This window comes from Giraffa tippelskirchi, chromosome 3, assembly GCF_054371585.1.
Source record: "Giraffa tippelskirchi isolate mGirTip1 chromosome 3, T2T-mGirTip1v1.2.pri, whole genome shotgun sequence".
Taxonomy (NCBI): Eukaryota; Metazoa; Chordata; class Mammalia; order Artiodactyla; family Giraffidae; genus Giraffa; species Giraffa tippelskirchi.
This window is the reverse complement of record NC_137277.1, coordinates 41,941,639-41,960,324: the sequence shown is the minus strand read 5'-3', so window position 1 is coordinate 41,960,324 and position 18,686 is coordinate 41,941,639. Positions and strand designations below refer to the sequence as shown.

Sequence of the window (18,686 nt, the reverse complement as noted above, 5' to 3'; positions counted from 1 at the left end):
TAGCTATTATTTCTTAAAATATTTACTCTGCCTCCTTCTCTCTCATCCTTCTGGGACTCTCATGACATATATGTTGGTCCTCTTGATGATCTCCCATAAGTCCCTTAGGCTCTGCTTGCTTTTATTCAGTCTTTTTTCTTTCTGTTCCTCAGACTCGATAATTTCCATTGCCCTATCTTCAGGTTTGATTTTCCTTTCTCTTTCCTGCTAAATCTGCCTTTAAATCTGTCTAGTGAAATTCTTTTTAGTTACTGTACTTTTCAGCTCCAGACATTCTTTTTTGGTTTCTTTTTAGACTTTCTACCTCCTTTTTTTTTTTTTTTAATGCAGTAAAACTTTGATCATATTTTATTAAATATAAGGTATATTTTTAAAACATTTTAACATTTGTTAAATCAGTTTGCACTTTATAATCTACAGTGTCCTTCCACTGTTGTTGGATAAACTAAGACCATTTTTTTTTTCCTTTTTTAAAATTTCTTTATTTTAATTGGAGGCTAATTACTTTACAATATTGTAGTGGTTTTTGACTGTCTTATCTCCTTACTGATACTTTCATTTTGTTCACACATCATTTTTGTAAATTCCTCCACATTTTCCTTTAGTACTTTGAATGTCTTTAAGATAGTTGCTTTAAAGTCTTTGTATAGCATATCTTCATCACATCTTTTTTTCAGGGACAGTTTCTATTATTTTTTTCTTTTGAATGGACCATACTTTATTGTTTCTTTGTATGCCTTGTGATATTTTTTGTTGAACATAGGACATTTGAATCTAATAATGTGGTAACTTTGGAAATCTGATTCTTCACCTTCCCCAGAGTTTATTATTTTTTGTTATTGTTTCTGTCTTTTTGATTGTTGTAGGCCACCAGGTAAAGAATCCACCTGCAATGCAGGAGACACAGGAAACGCAGGTTTGATCCCTGGGTCAAGAAGATCCTTTGGAGGAGGAAAATGGCAATCCACTCCAATATTCTTGCCTGAAAAACCCCATGGACAGAAGAGCCTGGTGGCCTACAGTCCAAAGGGTCATAAAGAGTCAGACATGACTAAGCAGCTAAGCATGATGACAAGGCCATCTCATCGAGGATTAGGCTGAGATGTAAACTTAAGCTCTTTTCAGGTCTTTTCTGAGCTTTTCCCTAGGCATACATAGACACGTTCAATTTTCCCCCATATGAGATGTTTTTGAAGTCCTCATCCTTAATGTCTGACTCTCAAAAGGCAGAAAGGCAAAAAGTGAAAGGGGAGGAAAAAAAGGTGCTAGTCTTTAAATCCCTGAAGTCACTTCAGCATGAAGAGGGGCTTGCAACAAAAGGGGGATTATTCCACAACAGTGGCTGCCTTGCCTCTTTGTCTGCACCTCAATGGTCAGAAGTGGCACTCAGCTATCAGATCACAGATCCCTGATATCTTGATATCTGGAGGATAGGATCCTTTTTGCTCACCCCATTTTCTATTAATACAAGCTATATGCAAGCTGTACCAGAAACATGTGCATGGCTATTTACCATATAGCTGAGAGTGAGGGATGGGTAGTTACTAAGAGTTAAGAGCTAAAATTGATCACAATTTAACCACTAGTTCTTTCCTTGGAGGTTGCAAGGCTTCAGTAGACCACAGAGTTCCACAATCAGTTCAGTCACTCAGTCGTGTCTGACTCTTTGCAACCCCGTGGACTGCCAGGCTTCCCTGTCCATCACCAATTCCTGGAGTCTACTCAAACTCATGTTACATCAGACAGATTCTCCAGTGCAATTGTTGTCAAAGTGGAGAGGCAGATTTCTGGTGCTTCCTGCTCCAATATCTTCCCAGAATCCTCTCCCAGAAGCAATAGGTATTTGACCGTTACTCTCCAGAATTTTACAAGAAAACAACTTTTCAAAAATTTAGTTTGGCCAAGTCAAGAATTAAGGGGAAGCGACTTTTGTTTGCTGTTTATACCCTGAAGAATTACATCTGGGGGAAAAAAGTAGAATTAACTATTTAGCTTTAACAGATAAACCTAATTTCACTGTGGCTGCAATAATTAGTTTTTCAAATCAGATTTAAAAGGAATGCCTCTTGTAGCTACCAGAAGCAGAACATGTCAGATAAATATAAAATAGAGTCTGTGAACACATTCTTCAGAAACAAAGAGTACTTCAGTGAAATGAAAATTCTTATTCTTGTCGAGTGGCTAGGAAAGAACCTTCCAAGCTGTGCACTTACCACACAGTGGCAGAACTCGAGGATGGGCAGATAGCTCACTACACCCCCTGGTGGCCACATCAAAATATTTATAAACAGCTGAAAGTTCTCTGGATCAGAAGAGCAACCCATATGGAGAGAGGTGGAGATTCAGACTTCAGACAGACCAAAAGCAAAATATGTAGAGCTTCACTATCCTAAGTTAGAGCTGGTTTTTAACACATGGGAAAGCTTTACTTTTATAAATCAATCAATCACATGCACACACATATTCTAAGTTCAATAAAAGGCTTCTCTGTGAAATAATATCATTTTATTTCTTAAAACAAAAAAGTGACCTGATGGGGGCGTCTTTCTATCAAGTGGCTCAGAAAATAAAAAGTTACTTGCACTGTATCAACAATTTTTCTATAAGTATGAGATTGTTTCAAAATTTTAAAATATATATGTGCTGTGTGCTAAGTCATTCCAGTTGTGTCCAACTCTTTGCAACCCTATGGACTGTAGCCCACCAGGCTCCTCTGTCCATGGGATTCTCCAGGCAAGAACACTTGAGAGGGTTGCCATGCCCTCCTCCAGGGAATCTTCCTGACCCAGGGATTGAACTTACATCTGTTACATCTCCTCCATTGGCAGGTGGGTTTTTTGCTAAGGGTTTCCCTTGTGGCTCAGCTGGTAAAGAAGCCACCTGCAATGTAGGAGACCTGGGTTCGATCCCTGGGTTGGGAAGATCCCCTGGAGAAGGGAAAGGCTACCCACTCCAGTATTCTGGCCTGGAGAATTCCATGGACTGTATAATCCATAGAGTTGCAGAGTCGGACATGACTGAGCAACTTTGGACTTCCCTTGTGGCTCAGCTGGTAAAGAAGCTGCCTGCAATGTGGGAGACCTCGGTTCTATCCCTGGGTTGGGAAGATCCCCTGGAGAAGGGAAAGGCTACCCAATCCTGGAGAATTCCATGAACTGTATAGTCCATGGGGTCGAAAAGAGTCAGACATGACTGAGTGACTATCACTTTCACTTCTTTACCAATAGTGTCACCTGGAAAGCCCCCCCTTCAAATATATATATGAGGATAAATTACCAGTTCATATTTACAGCAGACTTTTCCTCTTTACCGCCTTCTTTTTTTTTTTAATTTAAGTATAATGGTCTTACTCTCTAAGTTAACAAATTTTTCAACTAGAACACACACTCAGGTAGAAGTACAACTGTTTCCTCTCCACAGCAAAAGATGGGCAATGTAGTATTTATTGTCATTATGATATTTAAATCCATATAAAAATTATTTCACTAAACAGGCTGAAATGAAGTCATATCTCAAAAGTAAAAGAGAAATAGACCAAAGGCAAGAGAATGAAAACTTGTTGAGGTACCAGATACAGAGATCTGGAAGAAAGATGTGTCTACAAAATGAATACATTAGTAACATGGTACCATGTGAAATTAGGGCTTCCCTCATAGTTTAGTTGGTAAAGAATCCACCTGCAATGCAAAAATATGCCTGCAATGTAGGAGATCTGGGTTTGAGTCCTGGGTCAGGAAGATCCCCTGGAGAAAGAATTGGCAACCCACTCCAGTATTCTTGTCTGAAAAATGCCATGGAAAGAGGAGCCTGGCGGGCAGTCACAAGAGTCGGACACGATTTAGTGACTAAACCACCACCATTTGAAATTACATCTTACGCAAAGACATGTCCTAATTCTATGTTTTCTTTCAGCCCTCTTTAAGCTATTTCCATTTGACTATTGCCCTGTTGTTTCACACGTGCAGAGGTGAACTCTTCATACATCCTCTTACAAGTTCTCTTTTTCAACTACACCATTCTATTCCTGTTCATTCATTCAATAAGCATTTACTGAGTGCCAACTACAGGCTAATTACTGTGGATGCTGAGATAAAAGACAAAGTTTCTGTTTTTATGATGCTATCAGTTAGGGAGGTGACTGCCCACCTCTAGCCATCTGCCTGCAACGACTTTCTAGCTCATTCTCCTGCCTCCTCTCATACTGCATAACACTGCCAGACTCTTATTCAGCAGTCATGCCATTCTTTTAGACAAAGATCTACCAAATCAAAGTTGTTCCACTCTTAAGATATGGATGATGATCTTCCTATTGCCCTTGGGACACATTAGTACCTACTTCCATACTTCTGGGCATATCCTCCCACCTCTCCATCCTCCTGTGTATGGAATGCTCTTCTTCTGTTCTCCTACCTACATCCCATTTAACCAAGACCCAGAACTTACCAGGATATTTTCTGATATTCCTCTGGCCCACACTGCTTGCTCTCTGTCTCTTCCCCACCTGCTACGAAACTTTCATTGCTAGGTTTGAAGTAGCAAACCTAGTTACTTACAGTTGATATATACAGAAATGGGAGAATTCTACTATAATTAAAATATTTTCTAAATTTAGATCTAAAGTACTTTATTTCCTTCCACAACTAGTTATCTTAAAAAAGTTATCTTGGGATTTCAAAGATTTATTTCAATAGTATCTTCCTTTTGCTCACTTTTATTTATTACCTTGGGGGTTCCCAGGTGGTGCTAATGGAAAAGAAAGAAAGAAAGTGAATGCGCTCAGTCATGTCCGACTCTTTGCAGACCCCATGGACTGCAGCCTACCAGGCTCCTCTGTCTATGGGATTTTCTAGGCAAGAGTACTGGAGTGGGTTGCCATTTCCATCTCCAGGGGATCTGCCCGACCCAGGGATCAAACCCAGGTCTCCCATACTACAGGCAGATGCTTTACTCTCTGAGCCACCAGGGAAGCCCCAGTGGAAAAGAATTTGCCTGCAAGGCAGGAGACACAGGTTTGATCTCTGCATCGGGAAGATCCCCTGGAGGAGGGCATGGCACCCCACTCTGGTATTCTTGCCTGGAAAATCCTATGGACAGGGGAACCTGGCGGGCTACAGTCCACAGGGTCACAAAGAGTCAGACACAACTGAGAACATTTATTACCTTGAAATCTTATTAGGCTGACTCATGAGACAGCCATTTGTAAGTCAAAATGGCTGAATACTGGCATGTTACATGGCTTTGTTTATTCCCCAGTCAGCAAAGTGGGTCAGGACATAAGAAGATGAAAAGCAATGAGTTCATAAATATGCAAAAGGAAAGGCTAGAACTGAATTTCATCCATTTATATTTTTACCAAAAAGGTAATAATACATAACCTGATTTTCAGTTCTACAACTGTGTTATGATATTTTTATGCCTATCTTCTGCGAAAGACAACATATCACCAGAATTAGCTATCATAAAAAGGACCTAGTGGGCATGAATAGATCATTTGTTTTTTAAATACAGTAAACTACATATAACATAGAATTTGCCTTCTTAACTATTTTTAAATGTACAGGGCATTAAGTAATTCACACTGTTGTGAAACTAACACTACCATCCATCTAAAGAACTTTTTCTCTTCCAAAAACGAAACTATGTACCCATTAAGCAATAACTCCTCATCCATCCTCCCCCAGATGCTAGCAACCAACATTCTGCTTTTCATCTCTGAGAATCTGACTACCATAGGTATCTCATATAGGTGGAATCATACAGTATGTGTCCTTTTGGGACTGGGTTTTTTCACTTAGCATAATGTCCTCAAGTGAGTTGATTAAAAAAAATTATTTTTATTTCACAGACATTTAAACAAATATTTTTAAAAGGCACTTATTTCATACAATAGACTGGTTCCAAATAGGAAAAGGAGTACATCAAGGCTGTATATTGTCACCCTGCTAATTTAACTTATATGCAGAGTACATCATGAGAAACGCTGGGCTGGAAGAAGCACAAGCTGGAATCAAGAGCACCAGGAGAAACATCAATAACCTCAGATATGAAGATGACACCACCTTTATGGCAGAAAGTGAAGAAGAACTAAAGAGCCTCTTGATGAAAGTGAAAAGAAGGAAGTGAAAAAGTTGGCTTAAAGCTCAACGTTCAGAAAACTAAGATCATGGCATCCGGCCCATCACTTCATGAGAAATAGGTGGGGAAACAGTGGAAACAGTGGCTGACTTTATTTTTTTGGGCTCCAAAATCACTGCAGGTGGTGACTGCAGCCATGAAATGAAAAGACGCTTACTCCTTGGAAGGAAAGTTATGACCAACCTAGATAGCATGTTAAAAAGCAGAGACATTACTTTGTCAACAAAGGTCCATCTAGTCAAGGCTACGGTTTTTCCAGTAGTCATGTATGGATGTGAGAGTTGGACTATACAGAAAGCTGAGCGCAGAAGAATTGATGCTTTTGAACTGTGGTGTTGGAGAAGACTCTTGACAGTCCCTTGTACTGCAAGGAGATCCAGCCAGTCCATCTTAAAGGAAATCAGTCCTGGGTGTTCATTGGAAAGAATGATGTTGAAGCTGAAACTGCAATATTTTGGCCACCTGATGTGAAGAGCTGACTCATCTGAAAAGGCCCTGATGTTAGGAAAGATTGAAGGCAGGAGGAGAAGGGGATGACAGATGAGATAGTTATATGGCATCACCGACTCAATGGACATGAGTTTGGGTAAACTCCAGGAGTTGGTGATGGACAGGGAGGCCTGGCATGCTGTGGTTCATGGGGTCGCAGAGTTGGACACGACTGAGTGACTGAACTGAAACTATTTCATACAAAAGATATACTCTATTGGGTCACAGTATAATAATGTACTTATAACAAAAAAGAAAGTAGAATTCTATGCAATCTTGAGAAACTAAAATATCTTATAAAAAATAGTTCGTTGCATTACAACATTGACAGTGCTATAGACTTTCAAATTTTTAAGGATTTCAGTGAATTCTGAACTCTTATTAAATCTTAAATATAACCATAAAAAGCATTTTAAGGAAGATAACAGAAATGTTATTATATACATCCTAGATATCTCTCATAATTCTTTTCTTTTAATGCCAGCAAGTATTGGTATCCTTATAACAGGCCCACTATTCCATGAGAGGGAGAAAAAAAGTTTCACTGTATTTTAAAAGATTGGTTAAGTTACTTAGTGGAGGAGGGCATGGCAACCCACTCCAGTATTCCTGCCTAGAGAATTCCCTGGACAGAGGAACCTGGCGGGCTACAGTCCATAGGGTTGCAAAGAGTCAGACACGACTGAACCAACTGAGCACGCACACACAAGCTAATTAGTATATCTTTTGTATTAACCAATCTATAAAAAAACTGCCAAAACCTCTCAAAATGAATGACAAAACTGAAGGCTGAAATGTTCTTTAGTTAGGTAAGGAAAATCTGCTTTTTTATTACCTAAGATAGTTTTACAGACTTGGGTCAAAGCTAGGCCAATATTGGCCTTTCTGGTTAAAAAAATAAAAAAGAGAAATCTACTATTGAATTAAGTTAATTAGTTAATTTATATATTGAGGTATACGGAGAAGACTCTTGAGAGTCCCTTGGACTGCAAGGAGATCCAATCAATCCATCCTAAAAGAGATCAATCCTGGGTGTTCATTGGAAGGTCTGATGTTGAAGCTGAAACTCCAATACTTTGGGCACCTCATGCGAAGGGTTGACTCATTGGAAAAGACCCTAATGCTGGGTAGGATTGGGGGCAGGAGGAGAAGGGGACGACAGAGGATGAGATGGTTGGATGGCATCACCGACTCGATGGACATGGGTTTGGGTAGACTCCGGGAGTTGGTGATGGACAGAGAGGCCTGGCATGCTGCAATTCAAGGGGTCGCAAAGAGTCAGACACGACTGAGCGACTGAACTGAACTGAACTGAACTGAACTGACATATGATATTATATTAGTTTCATGTGTACAACATAATGCAGTCCACCACTTAAAATCTGAGTCAGTAACAGGATTCTTAAAGCAATTCCATTTTGAGACACTAACTAAGCATCTTGGAAAACCAAGACAAACTCATCTGACAAGACTGAGAAAGAATTAGAGAGAAAACACTAAAGAAATGCTATAGGATGTAATGAACAAACATACCTCCTGGGCTGTGATCGGCATTCCTCCTCCCCACTGTCTGCCTCCTGTAGAGAGAGGAAAATGAGAAAAAAATTACTTAAAATCTGAGGTCTCATATCATAATACCAACAATGAATGCAATTTTATTAAGCTTTACATGAGGGAGCATCTCATTGATGGTGTGTACTTAAACTAAATTCTCTCCATAAAAAGTGACTTCAACCAACCCATGGGGTTGATATATATGGATATAATATATATCAACAAAATGTATTCCTGGAGGAAACTTTAACAATAGCCTACAAATTTTTTAATAACAAAGTATTCATAATGAAAAGAATACCTCTGAAAACTAACTGGAGATGTTATGTTACTGTTACTTTCAATTAAAATGAGTGGGCATTCTGACTTTCACCAACAAATCTCATCAAGGTGACCTATTAACGATTCTGATCCCCAAAGAATAACCTAAATAATGAACACCATTTTGAAAAGTTCTCTTGATCACATCACCATCACCTTAATGAACTATTATTTACTGAATATTTATAACATGCCAGGTGCCTTGCTCAATACTTTTAAGTACATTGTCCAACTTATTCCTTATAAACTGAGAACCTAGTTTTCACCAATTCTGACACATACACCTACAATCAATGCAACTAAAAAGCATTGAATCATCATTTAATTGCAATATTTATTTTTTTTAGTAGCACATCAAATAATTGAGGTGCCATACTTACAGCAATTTAGGCTCAATGAAATATGAATATTTCATAGAAACTGAAATTCACAAAAAGGAAAGAAGTTGCTCAAGGAAACTCATGTGGTAAGCTAGTATTAAAACTGGTAAAATACTGCCTCCCAACACACTGAAAAAGGATATCATTCACCCTGACCTAGGTTAGGAATTATTATGTTAAGATATTATACAGATCTTCATGGAGACAAGAATAGCAACATGAAGGAAAAGTGTGAGAAAAGATGAGAGAATGATACTGAGGTGCTAACTTTGTCTTTAAATTTCCCCTCTGACATTTTATATTTGCACTCTGGTCACTTTTGCCCTATTTGGCAAACACAAAAATAGGAGAAAAATAACTCAAACAATATGAGTATTGTCTTCTGGTAAGTCACCCACATTTTCAGCTTATGCAACCATCCCCATTACCTCTACACCATCCTGCCTCCATTCCTGGGCAGAAACGGCCAGCTCTATAACTTTTATTCTCATTTTATTTTCATTATTGATTTCAGGTATGCCCATTATCTTGCACAAACAGCAGGAGACAGCAAAGATCGTACCCTCAGAGGGAGGACAGGGAAAGTGTCATGGTATATGCAGTTCAGTTCAGTTCAGTCGCTCAGTCGTGTCCGATTCTTTGCGACCCCATGAATCGCAGCACGCCAAGCCTCCCTGTCCATCACCAACTCCCAGAGTTTACCCAAACTCATGTCCATCGAGTCAGTGATGCCATCCAACCATCTCATCCTCTGTCGTCCCCTTCTCCTCCCGCCCCCAATCCTTCCCAGTATCAGGGTCTTTTCCAATGAGCCAACTCTTCGCACGAGGTGGCCAAAGTATTGGAGTTTCAGCTTCAACATCAGTCCTTCCAAAGAACACCCAGGATTGATCTCCTTTAGGATGGACTGGTTGGATTTCCTTGCAGTACAAGGGACTTTCAAGAGTCTTCTCCAACACCACAGTTCAAAAGCATCAATTCTTCGGCACTCAGCTTTCTTCACCGTCCAACTCTCACATCCATACATGACTACTAGAAAACCATAGCCTTGACTAGATGGACCTTTGTTGACAAAGTAATGTCTCTGCTTTTTAACATGCTGTCTAGGTTGGTCACAACTTTCCTTCCAAGGAGTAAGTGTCTTTTAATTTCATGGCTGCAATCACCATCTGCAGTGATTCTGGAGCCCAGAAAAATAAAGTCAGCCACTGTTTCCCCATCTATTTCTCATGAAGTGATGGGACCGGATGCCATGATCTTAGTTTTCTGAATGTTGAGCTTTAAGCCAATTTTTTCACTTTCCTCTTTCACTTTCATCAAGAGGCTCTTTAGTTCTTCTTCACTTTGTGCCATAAGGGTGGTGTCATCTGCATATCTGAGGTTATTGATATTTCTCCCAGCAATCTTGATTCCAGCTTGTGCTTCTTCCAGCCCAGCGTTTCTCATGATGTACTCCGCATATAAGTTAAATAAGCAGGGTAACAATATACAACCTTGACGTACTCTCCCTATTTGGAAGAGTAAGTACTTTTCCTATTTGGAACCAGTCTGTTGTTCCATGTCCAGTTCTAACTGTTGCTTCCTGACCTGCATACAGGTTTCTCAAGAGACAGGTCAGGTGGTCTGGTATTCCCATCTCTTTCAGAATTTTCCACAGTTTATTGTGATCCACAGAGTCAAAGGCTTTGGCATAGTCAATAAAGCAGAAATAGATGTTTTTCTGGAACTACACTCTGCCTATAGGGGAAGTTTTAGGTTTAGAAGGATGCCTTTCGGGAAGTGAAGAACAGTGTTTAAAACAACCAATCATTTCTAGAGTCAATAGTCAGGACCTGGAAAATCTGCGAGAATGAAAATGAAAAGACTCATAAGCAAATACAAATGTTAGATTTTGGAGCCTAAGGGAACTATGCTTCCTTGGAGGGTGCAAAGAGCCAAAACCAGTTACATCTACAGAGGTGAACTAACATTTATTTAATACCACTACAGACCAGATAATTTATACATTATTTTATTTAATGTGTACCACAACGCCGTGGGGCTTGCTAAATGTCACAAAGCCAATAAATGATGGGAGTCCCAATTTGAACTCAGGTCTATATTTCTGCTATAAATAGCTGCCTCTAAACTAAAAAATCTGCCTTCAGTACCTCAACCCCAGGACAAGGGGTGGGAAGGAAAGTGTAACTTTTCTCAAGGCTTATAATAAAACAATATCCTTTTGTCACCTTTATTCTATGACGTCTACTCTTTAAAATAGTGCCAAAGGCGTGGAAAATTCCTTTTGCACAGGAAAAAAGTAAGCCAGAACAGTGTTTCTAACACAAAATCCCCAAATGACGTTTTTTTCTTTTTTAGATAATTTTACAATAGTCAGGCCAATGAATTATTTGCTTCCCTTTCATCTTACTTGGAAAAAGAGGTTTAGGGGAAAAAAAAACCAACTCAGTATGTCAAGGCAAGGTAAATGGAATTTTTTTTTTAAAACGAAGAAAGTGTTCAATTATGCTTATTTCAATGGAATTCACTGCCAAAAATACAAAGATTCAACACTGCTTATTCAGCAAGATTAATGATCAGGTAACATAGTTACCTTGAATGGTGGCAGTTAAACGGTAGCTAAAGGGAGAATGCTTACCATTCTACTGTAACAAGTGTATACACTAGACCATATAAAACCACCTATCTTGTCAAATAACTTGACATATTGTTGGTAAAAAAAAAAAAAAGAAAAGAAAAAAATGCAAATAGTCAGTGTGCTCAGAACATTAGAAAACACCAGGAGAAAAGTGTAGAGATAATTATCAGTTCTTCTAAGTAGATAGAATCATTTTTGATCTGTAAGGAGAATGAAATAATTAAATGATTAAACACATGTTTGTTGACTTTTTAAAAAATATTCCAGAGTACTATTGTTAAGAAGTTTTTATTTAAAGAGTACAATTTCTTCCTGATGTTCTAAAGAAAAAACTGACCTATAACCAATATGGTGTGAGATTCTGAATATGCATTTAATTTTAGGATATTCAGAAAACACTAATTCAAAAAGATATATGCACTCCAATGTCCACAGCAGCATTATTTATGATAGCCAAGACATGGATGCAACCTAAGTTTCCATCAACAGATGAATGGATAAAGATGTGCCATATGTGTGTGTGCCAAATGGAATAAATGGAATACTGTTGTTGTTGTTTACTTGCTAAGTTGTATTTGACTCTTTCTGACCCCATGGACTGTAACCTGCCAGGTTCCTCTGTCCATGCTCAGCCATAAAAAAGAATGAAATTCTGCCATTTGCAACAACATAGATGGACCTGGAGGGTATTATGCTCTGTGAAATAAGTTAGAGAAAGCCAAATACTCCATGTTATCTATATGTGGAACCTAAAAAAATAAAATACATGAATGCTTAGAACAGAACAGAAACAGACTCATAGATATAGAAAACAAACTGGTGGTTACCAGTGGAGAGAGAGGGAATGGAGTGGGCAAGATAGATGTATAGGATTAAGAGATACAAAGTACTATGTATAATGAATAAAAAGAATATATTGGACAGCACAGGGAAATATAGCCATTATTTTGTAATAACTGTAAATGAAGTGTAATCTGTAAAAATATTGAATCACTATGTGGTACACTTGAAACTAACAGAATGCTGTATATAAACTATATTTCAATTAAAATATAAGACATAACTTTAGGGTATTCAGGAACCATTAAGTATGAATTGATAAGTTAATACATTCTTATTAATCTTAATACCTGAACACAAAAGCAGGTCACTTAAGTAAAAGATGTTTGAAAAAGAACATAAGCGTCTAAGTCATTTTGTTGAGAAGTAGGCTGGAAGTGCTGCTAGCCTTGAAAAACACCAGGCTAGGTAGGTGTTAAGCAATAATTTCCCAACCTTTATGGTCCACAATTCTTTACACTTTCCATACCAAAATTCTTTACACTCCGATCCAAGTGGATTCATTCATCATTTTTCAAAGGTCTATGTTGTTTCATCATCGTGGAAGGCCCTCCCCCCCCCCCCAGATCCTTCTGCAACCTTAAAACTGGCTTTAAAAGTTAGTAGTTCATGATGCTTCTGTTATCATCTTACTGAGAGGCTGTGTGCCTTCCTCCAAACCTTACAGTTACTGTGCATGCTTCCTATGGCACTACTGAGATCTGTCTTTGGGTTACTGCTGGGCTCTTGTTTTACGTTCCATTATCAAACTGTAATCTGCCTTATTTTCCCTTTGCATCTCACCTTGTGTTTAGCACAATGCCCTATGTGCACATGGAACTCGACAAAGAGGTAAATGAATGCATGATTGGAGCAGTGAACTAAAACTATGCAAACACGGAGCTAACTGGCTGTGCATTCTTCACTAGCAAGGACTATGCCAGCTATGTTTTACCCTCAGCCGGTTAATAAGACAGTTTTTGTTGCTCAGAAGTTAGTCTGTGATGAAGATCTAGAAGTAATATCTTAGGCTTTTCCTTTGGTTAAGCAGAGAGAATCATTCACTTGCTCTCATTTATATATTCATTCATTCATTCCACATTAATTGACCACCTATGATGTGTTAGGTACTAGGCACCAGGAATTAAAAGTAAGCAGAATTGCCCTTATCCTTGGATAGTTCATATTGTAGTAGGGGAGACCGTTCCATAAACCAAAAATTATATGTCATTTGGCTTACAGCAGAGGATATACAAAGTGCTCTAGAGACAACAGAGGAGGAAATGACTAACTGTGGGGCATCGATAGCTTCACAGAAGTTAATTTTCAGGCTAGGCTTGAATTAGTAGGTTTGTGTTAGATGGAAAATAGGAGGAAGAGTATTTCATGCAGAATAGTTGGCAAAAGGAACAGAAAGAGGAGTAAGAGTCTGGACGTGTAGGGAATGGTGAGCAGCTGTGAATTCCTGGAACAAAAGGATGGGTACTGGAGGTTAAGGTTATCAGGTAATACTGATTTTATGAGTCCATAAGGGTAGAATATTAAGATGACAGTCCTAGGGTCACAAAATGTGGTTGTGGATTATTCATTAACTAGACTTCAGATTATTTCCCTGGGAAAAAACTGAGGGTGTATCTGTCAGACAGGAAAAAATAATCTAGTAGTCTTTCTAAGAATGGACATGAATTTTGAAATCAGGAAAGTCCTGCTTCTGGCTTTTGAAAGAAGCAAATGTGAAGGATACAGGCTTGAGGAGGAAATAGGGCACCATATTGCCACTTGGCTACTGGTAAGAGACAGCTTAGATTCTCTCTAAGAAACAAGAGACAAAGAAGATGGAGATGGAATCATGTTTGGGTTATCTACTGCTTTATAACAAACCACTAATTCATTATATTTCATGGGTCAGAACTTCAAGCAGTATTTAGCTAGGTGATTCTTCTGCTCCACATAGTACTGCTAAAGGTCACTCAGTGCTACTATGGTGGTATTTAACTGGAAGATGGGCTAAATGAGAGTTCAAGCAGCTTCATGCATATGTCTGACATCTTAGCCTGGAGGACTTAAGCTGGGCTCAACTGGGAAGTCAACTAGAATGCCTATGGATTGGGCCTTCTCAAAGTCCATTAGGGCCTCAGGGTTGGTCTATTCACATGGGGGCTTAGAACTCCAGGAGGCTAGGCACAGAGCTGGCACAGTGTCACTTCTGCCATACTCTGCTGGTGTATTAAAGAGGTCTAGCCCAGATTCAATGGCACCCCACTCCAGTACTCTTGCCTGGAAAATCCCATGGACGGAGGAGCCTGGTAGGCTACAGTCTGTGGGGTCGCTAAGAGTTGGACACGACTGAGCGACTTCACTTTCACTTTTCCCTTTCATGCACTGGAGAAGGCAATGACAACCCACTCCAGTATTCTTGCCTGGAGAATCCCGTGGACAGGGGAACCTGGTGGGCTGCCGTCTATGGGGTCGCACAGAGTTGGACACGACTGAAGCGACTTAGCAGCAGCAGCAGCAGCCCAGATTCAAAGGGAGGGGAATTAGACTCTATCTCTCAGTGGGGGAAAGAGCAAAGACTTCATAGTCATCTTTAATCAACCTTCTCAATACCAATGACTAGCTAGTAAGTATGTAGGCAAAATGAACAGGATAGGAAAAAGGCAGTTAAAGAGTTAATGAAAGCAATCCCACTTCTGGGCATACACACCAAGGAAACCAGAATTGAAAGAGACACGTCTACCCCAGTGTTCATCACAGCAGTGTTTATAATAGCCAGGACATGGAAGCAAGCTAGACATCCATCAGCAGACGGATGGATAAGGAAGCTGTGGTACATATACACAATGGAATATTACTCAGCCATTAAAAAGAATACATTTGAATCAGTTCTAATGAGGTGGATGAAACTGGAGCCCATTATACAGAGTGAAGTAAGCCAGAAAGAAAAACACCAATACAGTATAGTAATGCATATATATGGAATTTGAAAGATGGTAACGATAACCCTATATGCAAGACAGAAAAAGAGACACAGATGCATAGAACAGTCTTTTGGACTCTTTGGGAGAAGGTGAGGGTGGGATGATCTGAGAGCATAGCACTGAAACATGTATATTATCATATGTGAAACAGAACACCAGCCTAGGTTCGATGCATGAGACAAGTGCTCAGGGCTGGTGCAATGGGATGACCCAGAGGGATGGGATGGGGAGGAAGGTGGGAGGGGGGTTCAGGATGGGGAACACATGTAAACCCATGGCTGAATCATGTCAATGTATGGCAAAAACCACCACAATATTGTAAAGTAATTAGACTCCAACTAAAATAAATAAATTAATACTGATAAAAAAAGAGTTAATGAAGTAGAACTTCTAAAGACTAGGGCCACAGAGATATCCAGAAGAGAAGAGAATAAAGAAGATGATTCTTATTCAGTACAAGATGCATGGAAGGCCATATGGATAATTTTATAGTCTGGTGTCTATAACGAAGTGTTCTCTCTGAAGATAAGAAAGGGCCTGAAAGTGTGGCCATTCACACACACACACACACACACACACACACACACAACTGTCCAGGACCAGAATGAATAACCTGGGCACTTACATCTGAGAAGCTGGTTTGTAAGGAGCTCAAACCTCATCAAATCAGCAGTCCCAATATAAGATGACTTTGTTTTAAAGTTGTTTAAACTGAGATGTGTTGTACTTGCTGGGATTAAGATCCAAAACAGAGATTCAAACTAGTTATATTTCAGGGAGCTGTAAGACACATTAAAGTAAAAATAAGGAAGCCAGAATACAGTGCAATCCTTATTTCTGAAATCAAAGCCACACTATGCTGTCATTATGACAGGTTTTAAGAAGCTCTAAATAAACTTTATTGCCCATGATTTCAAGCAATAGAAAACCTCTGTGAGACACCTACTATTTCTCAAGTATTTCCTTTGAATTCCTTTCAAATACAAATACGTATGAATCACAGTTGGAATGGTTAATGAGGTACTTCTTCAGTCATAAGAAAGCCAGCTTGATTAGAATTTGGCTGAGGTAACTTTGCTTCTGAAGAACACCAAGTCTTTGGTCAACAGCTGGTTGAAGAGGTATCACAGTGCAGTCACTCACTGCCCATTAGAAAACCCGAGCTCTGGGTGTGGAGCTGTTACTGGATGCCTTTTGTTTATAATCCTTATTCTATTTAAATTTTTTTATTTAATACAGGCAACTTAACCCCATCTGCACCCCCCACTTGTCATAATTTCAGAGTTGCTAGACTGTTTTTTCTATCACAGAGATCCGACTCCTTGAGGCTACTTGGTTTGAAAAAGCAACAAGTTTTATCATGTTCTGAACCTGTCACATTTGACATGCATGCAATATGGAAACTTCACAGGTCACTGGTCCTTAAGTCTGGCTCCATTCAGAACTTTTTTAATAACACAAATCTCCACGCTTCACGCCTACAGACTTTTATTCTTTAGCCCTGAGGTGAAGCCAGTGGTGTGGTGGAGCCAATTGTTAAGATTTTTAGGGATCTTATGAGACTCACACTGGTAGCTTGAAATTGGCTATGGTGGGATTTTTTTTTTTTTTTTTTTACTGGGAATATCAGCAAATGCTACAAAGCAGCCCTTACCCGGAAAACACGTTTTTGAACATGTACCAGCCCACCATGAGGTGTGGGGCCCTAGGATATGCACATTTTCAAAGCTCCTGATAACTGACAAGCAGTTTAGATTGAAAACATTTGTCTTAAAGGTTTGGAAAAATATCAAAAAGTTCAGGGTACACAAAGCTACTACTCTCTCCAGATAACTGTGCCATGCCAGGTGCCACGGAGACCAGTGATGACGGGAACTCAGCTCTCCAGAAAGATCTATGGCTCCCGTCCTAGACTGTAAGCTCTGTAAGGGCAGAACTATGTTTGCAGAGTGGCAGTCACACAGAAGATGCTCAGAGGATACTAGATGAAATAATAAGTATTGCTCAAGGTGTGGTAACCGGTAAGTGGCAAAATTAGGCCTCCACCTTAGGTTAACTCAGTATATCATGTACCTCATCTCCATTAAATTATTGGTCATATCCTTGGTTTGTCAATCCAAGAAGAGTGCTTAAACATGGGGTAGAGAGCAAGCAGCATTCATCATAAGATAAGACTCTGTCTCTGTGCTGCTCCATAATTTAAAATCTTTTCATGACTATTATCTCATTTGAAGCAACCAAGGATAAATGCAGCACAGGCATGATTAACACTTACTTTTCAGCTGAAGAAACTGCCTCATGAAAGTGAGATAATTTGCTCAAAGTAACCTAAGAGTGGAGAAGGCAGTGGCACCCCACTCCAGTACTCTTGCCTGGAAAATCCCATGGACGGAGGAGCCTGGTAGGCTGCAGTCCATGGGGTCGCGAAGAGTCGGACACGACTGAGCAACTTCACTTTCACTTTTCACTTTTGTGCATTGGAGAAGGAAATGGCAACCCACTCCAGTATTCTTGCCTGGAGAATCCCAGGGATGGGGGAGCCTGGCGGGCTGCCGTCTATGGGGTTGCACAGAGTCGGACACGACTGAAGCAACTTAGCAGCAGCAGCAGCAGCAACCTAAGAGTAAGCAGCAGAGTCACGATTCTGTCTGGGAAGGACAAATAAACCTTCTACCAGAACAAACTGCTCTTGTTGCATGACAGAAATATGCCAGGTACACCAATAGGGGTCTTAGACCTTGTCTTTATCTCCTTGTTCAGATTCTTCCTACTATTAAAGTGAAATTTCACATCCCACTCTTTGAAGACCTCATATTTGGTCCATTTCCTTCACTGTAGCCAGAGGTTTCAATATGGACATATGGTCTTATGTTCAGCCAGGACATAGTGGTACAACTGTACTAATTGCTTACACGCTGAAATACCAAATAGTACATAGTGGCTGCCTAGAGCCCCTCGGAATGTTTCATGATCCAGCAACAATCAGATTCAGTTCAGTTCAGTCGCTTAGTAGTGTCTGACTCTTTGCGACCCCATGCACTGCAACATGCCAGACTTCCCTGTCCATCACCAACTCCCGGAGCTTGCTTAAACTCATGTCCATTGAGACGGGGATGCCATTGAACCATCTCATCCTCTGTCATCCCCTTCTCCTCCTGCCTTCTATCTTTCCCAGCATCAGGGTCTTTTCTAATGAGTCAGTTCTTTGCATCAGGTGGCCAAAGTATTGGAGCTTCAGCTTCAGCATCAGCCCTTCCAATGAATATTCAGGACTGATTTCCTTTAGGATTGACTGGTTTGATCTCCTTGCAGTCCAAGGGACTCTTCAAGAGTCTTCTCCAACACCACAGTTCAAAAGCATCAATTCTT

General features: G+C 39.8%; 1 protein-coding gene and 1 long non-coding RNA gene across 10 annotated transcripts in view; both read right to left on the bottom strand.

Annotated features, from left to right (window-relative positions):
- Window positions 1-18,686, bottom strand: part of SSH2 (slingshot protein phosphatase 2) — a 236,835-nt gene that overhangs the window by 122,911 nt on the left and 95,238 nt on the right. For all 9 annotated transcript variants that reach the window (XM_081580226.1, XM_081580228.1, XM_081580217.1 and 6 more), the window contains one exon: window positions 8,158-8,201. Coding sequence is in view for 5 of the 9 variants with exons in the window: in XM_081580217.1 (XP_081436343.1) it covers window positions 8,158-8,201 (44 nt within the window). In the remaining 4 variants the exon portion in view is untranslated. The remainder of the gene's footprint in view (window positions 1-8,157; window positions 8,202-18,686) is intronic.
- LOC145542109 (uncharacterized) lies at window positions 6,226-8,161 on the bottom strand. Its single transcript, XR_014079595.1, has 2 exons — window positions 7,911-8,161; window positions 6,226-6,796 (listed from the first exon to the last, which is right to left on the bottom strand). It is a non-coding gene; the product is annotated as an uncharacterized LOC145542109 (long non-coding RNA).